This window comes from Haliotis rufescens, unplaced genomic scaffold (assembly GCF_023055435.1).
Source record: "Haliotis rufescens isolate VD_foot unplaced genomic scaffold, xgHalRufe1.0.p SCAF_3, whole genome shotgun sequence".
Lineage (NCBI taxonomy): Eukaryota > Metazoa > Mollusca > Gastropoda > Lepetellida > Haliotidae > Haliotis > Haliotis rufescens.
Genome location: NW_025964001.1, coordinates 28,527,353 through 28,536,684, shown reverse-complemented (window position 1 = coordinate 28,536,684; position 9,332 = coordinate 28,527,353). Strand labels below are relative to the sequence as shown.

The following is a 9,332-nucleotide window of genomic DNA, read 5'->3' as shown; positions in this document are numbered from 1 at the left end:
CTTCCCGAGGCAAGAGAGTTAACTGACTATAAAAGTCCAGTTTCCACTGGACTTTTATAGTCAGTTAACTCCCTTGCCTCGGGAAGATGAATGGAATATGTTTCGGCAGATAATCGGGACTGGCTGTTCTCTGGCGTTTACGTTTATATGTACATGCGATTCCTATCATGGGTGAATTGGGTTTCAGGACTTTGAAAGATATTCAGTTCATAAACCAGTTAACTTAATTCTGATGGAGAACCCGAAGTGATGAGGATGACGAATCCCATGATAAATGGTTACTAATGGCGCTGACAGATGAATGGTACCTTAGGCCACTGACCCCGTTTTATTAGACGATAATAACTTTTAAAAAGCTATTACCAATTCCGATATCTCAGAACTTAAATCCGGACGTGACTTGACTCTCAAAACATCATGTAACTGGAATCCTAAGCGCACTTTTAGCCGTGATCATCCGACGCTAATGGTATATCTAAATATACATCAAATGTACACATTGTGAGTTAACATATATCTGTGACCTATAATAAGTCATAGGTCTAAAGCATTACCAACAGCTTCGTCTATAATTGTTTTAACCTACATTTATTCTGTGCGAACACCGTAACAAGCTATAATTAGGGGAGCTATCAAGCCGCATCCACACACGTGAAGGCAAACATTGGAAATTATCTGGACTGCTACCACTTGTGCTGCGGCTACAGCTACTACGACAACTATTTCTGTTGCTGCAGCTGCTACTGCTTCTACTTATGCAGTCAGCTACTGCAACTAGTACTGCTGCTGCTACTAATAACGTTGCGGCTGCTGCTACTAGTATTACTGCTGCTGCTACAACTACTGTTGATGTTGCTGCTACTACTATTACTTCTGCTACTACTACTACTACTACTACTACTACTACTACTACTACTACTACTGCTGCTACAGCTACCATTGATGCTGTTACTACTATTATTGCTGCTGCTGCTACTACTACTTCTACTATCGCTGCTGCTAGAACTACCGTTGATGCTGCTAATACTATTGTTACTGCTGCTACTACTACTACTACTACTACTACTACTACTACTACTGTTGATACAACTACTACTGTTGCTGATGCTAATACAACTACTGCTCCTACTGCAGATACTACTACCACCACCACCACCACCACTACTACTACTACTACTACTACGACTACTACTACTACTACTGCTGCTAAAAATAATGTTGCTGCTACTACTACTATTATTATTATTACTACTACTACTAATGCTGGTGCTTACTACTACTACTACTACTACTACTACTACTATTACTACTACTACTACCACTACTACTGTTTATGTTTCTACTATTTGGGAGGGGCGGTCGGGTAGCCTAGTGGTTAAAGCGTTCGCTCGTCACGCCGAAGACCCGGGTTCGATTCCCGACATGGGTACAATGTGTGAAGCCCATTTCTGGTGTCCCCCGCCGTGACATTGCTGGAATATTGCTAAAAGCGGCGTAAAACCATACTCACTCACTACTATTTGGGCTGCTGCTATTGACACTATTCTGTAGCTGCAGCTCCTGCTACTGGTACTATTACTGACAAACACGTTTATTCAGTATCATGGGCTACATGGCCTAAAGTACAATTGGTACTAACTACAGCAGAATATATTTTCACGTGAATTAGCAGACGTTACATCTTCTTTAATCTGATATTTCAAACATACTTTAGATACGCAGTCACTGACATGGTAACACGTATATTTGTGAGTTGATAACATTCATGAGTCCGCCCCTTTGATCCGCTAAAGCTATAGTGAGTGAGTGAGTGAGTAAGGTTTTACGCCGCTTTTAGCAATATTTCAGCAATATCACGGCGGGGGTCACCAGAAATGGGCTTCACACATTGTACCAATGTCGAGAATCGAACCCTGGTCTTCGGCGTGACGAGCGAACGCTTTAACCACTAGGCTACCCGACCGCCCCGCTAAAGCTATAGCTTAATGAGCGATATCTTCACTCCCACCCACTCACAACATCTAGTTGTAACACCACTGTATGTACATATTTATGATGGAGATTGTTTCATATGCTTCTTTTTCAGCGTGTGATTTTATCAATGCTGTACATCTGTCTCCAGCATAGCCGAGTCTTGTGCTGTAATATGAGTTGCTATCTACACACAGCAACCAAACTAGATACGAACGATCAGGTACACTTAACCCAAAGGGTTTTTGTAACAGCGAATAAGTGACCAAACTGAAACTGCCATGACCCTCTTGGTACCACGGGACTATACAAACTGCCGGGGAAAATAAAGTATACACGCCCCTTTTAAACTGTGAATTAAGATGTCAAACACTGAGGTCACAAGGTCAACATTATAACCACCATCACCCATCATCTCAGCTTTGACATCTTGTTGTTTATTAAACATTAATAAGGATATCCTCCGTTGTGAGGAATACTTGGATTATTTAGCCATTGTTTATTTTTCGTCCTTTGAACATGTCCTATGTTAATTACGTTGTTTTGATCGTTAATTAACGAATACAGTGAAACCTTTACAAACCAGATTTTCATCAGGATATATAATAATTCTCATTGTCAACACAATCCTTGAAGCAGACTGCTTATGAATAAATCACGACCACTTTCGTCAATTGTCTTTTGACTTCGAAAACATTGACAATTTTATTTCAAATAAGCCTACGGAGAGACACCATGAGGTGAAAGCTTTATTCCAGCAGTACAACGGCGGTGGTCACCAAGACTAGGCCTAAGTTAGTACACCCATATTGAATATAGAACACAGGGATCGCGACGGGACAACCGAGAGCTTTCACCACATGTATAGGTGGCGTATACTATTGTTAGGTTAAGAATGGTTTCATACTGATGTAAAATCAATCTTATTAATTTTACCGCTAAACAAAGATCTGAGGACATCCCATTACGGGTCACGTCAGAACGACCTTTCGCGAATTTTGACCGACCAATGAAATTAGCCAATCAAACGGCAGCTTTCTCGAGCTTTACGACACTAGATTCAAACTGGCGACTACGCCTCGAAACATATTTTGACGTATTCTCGATTAAAAAAATATAAAACTGATAAGAACATTCTGGAATTTTTTATAGATGGCCTAGATTGTATGGATATAATCATAAAACCCGTAACTGTCGTTCGGAATACCCCGTGTTAAATATTTCGTGGTTGCATGATTAGAAAACACATTCCGACTGTCACTTTCATGATCTGGTAAGCGACGCTCTGACTGGTTGGATGAAAGGTCGTTCTGACGTGACCCTTAATGGGATGTCCTCAGATCTTTGTTGAGCGATAGCGAGAACTAAGATCTGATTTTAATGAGATTGATGTAAAATAGTTCTACCAGAACCAAATTATCAGGCAAAGGTACTAACTGATGCTGAAACTCCAAATTTCCCACTCAGAATTTAAGTTCCCACTTCTCCATGAAATCCAACGATACAGTAGAAACAGTTATATCTATCTTCAGAGGTTCGGGACTTTTTGTCAAAATGATAGCAAATGTCATTTGAAGTTTACTGAGAAAAAATGTGAAACGTTGGAATTCCTCGTTGAAAACATCTTTCTAAATTTTGGGGAAAAGGCATTTAGGGTAGAATTTGGCATCCCCTTGGGCACCAATTGTGCTCCCCTTCTTGGTGTTGTTTTTATGCATATGAGTCGAATTTCTGTTCGGATTGGCAAAGTCAAAACAAAGTAATTTTGCCAAGAAGTTTGACTTAAGGTTCAGGTATATCGATGATCTGGTTAAAAAACGATCAAATAGCCAATTCTCCTTCCACAGATTTATCCACATGAACTAAAAAAAGGAGACCAGCGAGACCGCCTCATCTGTTTCATATTTAGATCTGTGCATAAAGATTCAGAGTGACAAAACACTCTCCACACGACTGAATGACAAGGGGGATGACTTCAACTTTCCATTTGTCAACTTTCCTTTTATGTCGAGCAATATTACTGCAGTTCCAGCCTTTGGTGTTTGCATTTCACAACTTTTGAGGTACTATTGTGCTTGCTCTTTCTACGAAGATTTCAAAGAGCGTCATGAGACTCTTGCTCGGAGGGTGTTTGACCAAGGTTGCAAAGGTCAAGGCCTCGGTAAAGCTTCCAAATAGTTTTATGGTATATGTGGCCTCACTTCGACATTTTCAAATTTGACAAAAATGACAAAAATGATGATGATGCATTTTCCTATTTTGACTTGAACCAGATGTTCCCGTGTTTTTTTTCAGGTGCACTATTGACTTGCCTTTGCATGTGTTCGTGACGGGTGCCACCGATTGGGCAAGATAAGCTCACCTTTTCGCGAACACCTGGTATCATCACAATTTGATGGTGATTCCTAAACACATGCTTATTATTGGATTTAGTCTTTATCGTAAATCGACTATGCTTTTGGCGGAGATTTATTATGAGTATGGAAAGGGTTTTGTTTATTTACAAATACAAAACCAAATCCCATTTGGCTGGCTCAGAACTTTCCCAGTGTGCAATGGATAAAGGCTTACGTCAAAACTGGTTTTATCGATCACTTTTTACAAAGTTGGAGGAGAATCAAAATTTATTAATTTGTATAAAGATGTCCCCTCAATTGAAGATTATTTACTGTATTTACCTATCAATTTATGAATTTGGCTAAGTAAAAATAAAACTTCCGAACCAACTAAAACTGGTAGATGGTATAACATCGTTAAGGAAGATAGTGATGTTGATGATGGATTCCATTTCATATGACATAGAATGCCGTGCATTGGATCATTTAAGAAATATATATCTTCCGTCGTGTTGTAAATTTTCAAATAATGAAAGTTTTATTTCACTCAAAGCATGCTCTTGTAAACCCACTATCTTACGACTATCTCAGTGTGTTAAATGTGGACTGCGTATGCTCCACTAACAATTATCTCATTCCTGTGTATATATGTTTTGCTTGTTAACATCTCCATGTCATGATTCATGAGAATAAACTTCTTCTTCATCATCTCCTTCTTCTCCTTCTTCATCTCCTCCTCCTTCTCATTCTTTTTCTCCTTCTTCATCTCCTCCTTCTTCTCCATGTTCTTCTCCTTCTTCATCTCCTTCTTCTCCTTCTTCATCTCCTCCTTCTTCTCCATGTTCCTCTCCTTCTTCATCTCCTCCTCCTTCTCATTCTTTTTCTCCTTCTTCATCTCCTCCTTCTTCTCCATGTTCTTCTCCTTCTTCATCTCCTTCTTCTCAATCTTCTTCTCCTTCTTCATCTCCTCCTTCTTCTCCTTCTTGATCTCCTTCTTCTTCTCAATCTTCTTCATCTCCTCCTTCTCCATGTTCTTCTCCTTCTTCATCTCCTCAATCTTCTTCTTCTCCTTCTTCATCTCCTCCTTCTTCTCCATGTTCTTCTCCTTCTTGATCTCCTTCTTCTTCTCAATCTTCTTCTCCTTCTTCATCTCCTTCTTCTCCATGTTCTTCTCCTTCTTGATCTCCTTCTTCTTCTCAATCTTCTTCTCCTTCTTCATCTCCTCCTTCTCCATGTTCTTCTCCTTCTTCATCTCCTTCTTCTTCTCAATCTTCTTCTCCTTCTTCATCTCCCCCTTCCTCTCCATCTTCTCCTTCTTCATCTTCTTCTCCTTCTTCATCTCCTCCTTCTTCTCCATCTTCTTCTCCTCCTCCTTCTTCTTCATTCTTCTTCTTCTACTACTACCCACCGCTCGTTAAATCCATAAAATCGGCATGACATCGTGTCTGAATAAATTCAGAAGTTCGTAGCCAATTTAGAGACTTAAAGCGGTGTCGTCGGCCGACATTGACACAAGTGACAATATATCACTGACAATCCATTAAAGGATTTCTGTACTGCTCTGTGTCGGGGCGAGATGAAAGGGACCGGTTGTTATGTCGCGTGGGAGGGCGACCTCAACAAATGTTATCCCCTTTAATATACTATGAATGTGTCTACATTGTCAGATGAAAGCAGGGGATATTAATGCGTTGTGATGCCAAAGTTTTTCTGTCATTCAAAATGAAACACTCCTAGGATATTTCTGTCATATTTGTTACTTTACATCAGCACTACATGTCTGTCACCAACAGTTGATTTCCAAAGTGTTGTGTTCTGGACACGCGATTGCACGATTCCAACATATATTCATTTAACATTGCCATACAGCTATCGGTCCCCTTTGACATTGTGCTGAATTACAGGGTGGTTGTTATAAAGGGGTTTCGCTGTATATTGTTCATGTATTCTAAGACCCGTGAAGATCCGGGGTAGAATAGATCTTCAGCAACCCATGCTTGCCGTAAAAGGCGACTATGCTTGTCGTAAGAGGCGACTAACGGAATCGGGTGGTCAGGCTCGCTGACTTGGTTGATGCTTGTCATCGTATACCAATTACGTTTATCAATGCTCATGATGAAAACACTAGATTGTCTGGTCCAGACTCGATTATTTACAGACCGCCGTCATATAGCTGTAATGTTGCTGAGTGCGGCGTTAAACAACAAACAAACAAACAAACGAACACATCATGTATTCTAACGGCATACAGACGTGCATATCACTAGCATGCCATGTAAAACCGCTCGCTGCAAGACTATGGATATTGGCATTAGAGTTTGGTGTGTCACAGGGTGTAATAGCACTTGACAGTCGATGCCTTCTGTGATAAATAATCTGTGGTTCTGGAATTGTGTACGTTGAGCCAATTGGGTTACACGTCACGTTCAATATTATTGCATTTATATGGCGATGTGCATGTATTTGTGCGCGCGTGCGTGTGTGTGCGCGTGTGTGCGTGTGTGTGCGCGTGTGTGCGCGTGTGGCTGCTTGTAAGAAACCGGACAAATACCGGTGTTAAGTGCGCTCCCCACAGAGATACCATGCCGCAGTTAAACATGGATACCGAACTCAGACACAGCATTTGGTCTCCCAGGCGACCATTCCCTTTTGTCATCCCCCATATGTCGAGCGCTAGGCGGGCCGGGCAACAACAAGTACCATGTCTTTTGGTATGACGCGGCTGGGGATCGAACCACCGAACTTCCGCTCTCCGGGCCGACCCTGACGAAGGAGGCGATATACATCACTTTAACATTAGGTATCAGCAATGTTTCGCGAGAGACCCAGAATTGTTTGTCTGTTGTAGTCAATTCAATTCTTAATTAGCTTTAAGCTCTACAGCTTATCAGTGTAAACCAAACAATCGTATTAACAATAAGACCCATTGATGCAGTATACAGGACGTGGAGAATACATAATTATCAACATTTAATATTTCTCAATTTACATGCTTTAAATAAAATGTTACCAAAAAGTGACATTGGGTTGACATGTTTTTAAACTGAAAGGTTTTACAAGTTTAAATGCTGATGTTTTTTCAAACAATCGTATTAACAATAAGACCAATTGATGCCGTAAACTTGACGATGAGAATACATAATTATCAACATTTAATATTTCTCAATTTACATGTTTTAAATAAAATGTTACCAAAAAGTGACATTTGGTTTACATGTTTTAAATTGAAAAGTTCTACAAGTTTAAATGCTGTTGTATTTTTTCAAGTAATATAGCTTGGTGTACTTTTTCCTGAGGTCATCATACAACGGACATTTTATCCTTAAATGAAATTCATCCTCCAAATCTAAAGGTCAATAAGGACATTTCCTATCACAAAGTTAGAAAGCTTGGCACCTTGCAGTTTCAATTACTAGCACATGAGAAGAAAGTCTAAGTTCTGAAATACATTTTCTTTGATATCCCCAAGATAGCGGGCGACACAAAAAACCGTGAAATTCATTCTTCTCAAATCCATATAATAATGTTTGCGAATTCTATTTTTCATTTACCATTACTAGATGATTCTATATACAGAGCACGTGACGTATATCGGAAACATACTAATGCAGTCTGAAAATGATGTAAGATTAGCATCCAACAAGTAATGTTCAGTATTGATCTGTGACGTCACACCAAGGTAACAATCTGATTTTGATGATTGAGAAAAAGGCGTTCACCATCCTTGGTAATATAACCTTTCGGCTTCTGTTTAATAGACCTAAAAATAACCGGGGTACCATACTTGTTGACCCCCCATACGTATCCATCTCCGCTGCTTTCCAATATGTCTTACTTTCGTAACTCATATCATTCCATTCCTATCGGAAAACGGGTCGGTCGGGTAGCCTAGTGGTTAAAGCGTTCGCTCGTCACGCCGAAGACCCGGGTTCGATTCCCAACATGGGTACAATGTGTGAAGCCCATTTCTAGTGTCCCCCGCCGTCATATTGCTGGAATATTGCTAAAAGCGGCGTAAAACCATACCACTCACTCACTCCTATCGGAAAACATCACGTCATAGCATGTCTTTGTAATCTTGATGAAAGCATGTAAAAAGTTCGTTCAGTTTGTTTTAAAGTCCTATCAGCAATATTTCAGCTACGTAATGGCTGCTTCTATATCATCGTGTCTGGACCTAAAATCCGGTGATTGATATTATGAACAACGCCCCTAGCCTCGCCGTTGGGATACGATGACACGCCCTTTAGGCTCTCCTCCCACACCAAGCCATCTAGCCGTGATATGAACTGAAATAGTTGCGGTAACGATATCTCTGTGCTTCTATCTAATCGATTTTGATCTGGACTTGCCGCTACCTAGAGTTACGGGTTATTCATTATATTCCTAATAGATTCCCGATTCAGAACTTACCGCACTAACATCTTTGTTTTAATGTACATGAATCATAATCCAATTAAGACTTCAACACGATTCGCTTCCTAAAACACTTACCTCCGAATGTGTGTACTTACATTTCGATCATGCACCTATGTACCTATCAAGTTGAACCCGTGAAGAGCCGGGGTAGAATAGGTCTTCAGCAACCCATGCTTGCCTTAAAAGGCGACTATGCTTGTCGTAAAAGGCGACTAACGGGATCGGGTGGTCAGGCTCCCTGACTTGGTTGATGCATGTCATCGATCCCAATTGCGTGGATCAATGCTCATGATATTGATCACTGGATTGTCTGGTCCAGACTCGATTATTTACAGACCGCCGTCATATAGCTAGAATATTGCTGAGTGCAGCGTTAAACAACCAACCAACCAACCTATCAAACTGGAATCATCGAGCGGGTACAGAATTTTGGCAGCCATCGTGGTGTGCAAAGGCGGATAGAAATACTTTGCCGGTCCGGGTTTTTTTCCCACTCGATAAGTAAATATTCTATTGCACGATCCAAAATATAAGTACTCGTATCTGAAGGCAAGTTTCGTTGGAAGTGAATCATGTTGCATCTGTCGTTAGATCCCGACGGCCACA

General features: G+C 40.5%; 1 protein-coding gene across 1 annotated transcript; it reads right to left on the bottom strand.

The window, feature by feature from the left end:
- Positions 1-5,217: 5,217 nt before the first annotated feature.
- LOC125384364 (protein PXR1-like) lies at positions 5,218-6,963 on the bottom strand (the record flags this gene model as incomplete). The annotated part of the gene is made up of 2 exons (XM_048403390.1): positions 6,913-6,963; positions 5,218-5,637 (listed from the first exon to the last, which is right to left on the bottom strand). Coding segments are annotated over exons 1-2 (471 nt in total), but the record flags the coding sequence as incomplete, so codon positions are not given.
- Positions 6,964-9,332: the final 2,369 nt, after the last annotated feature.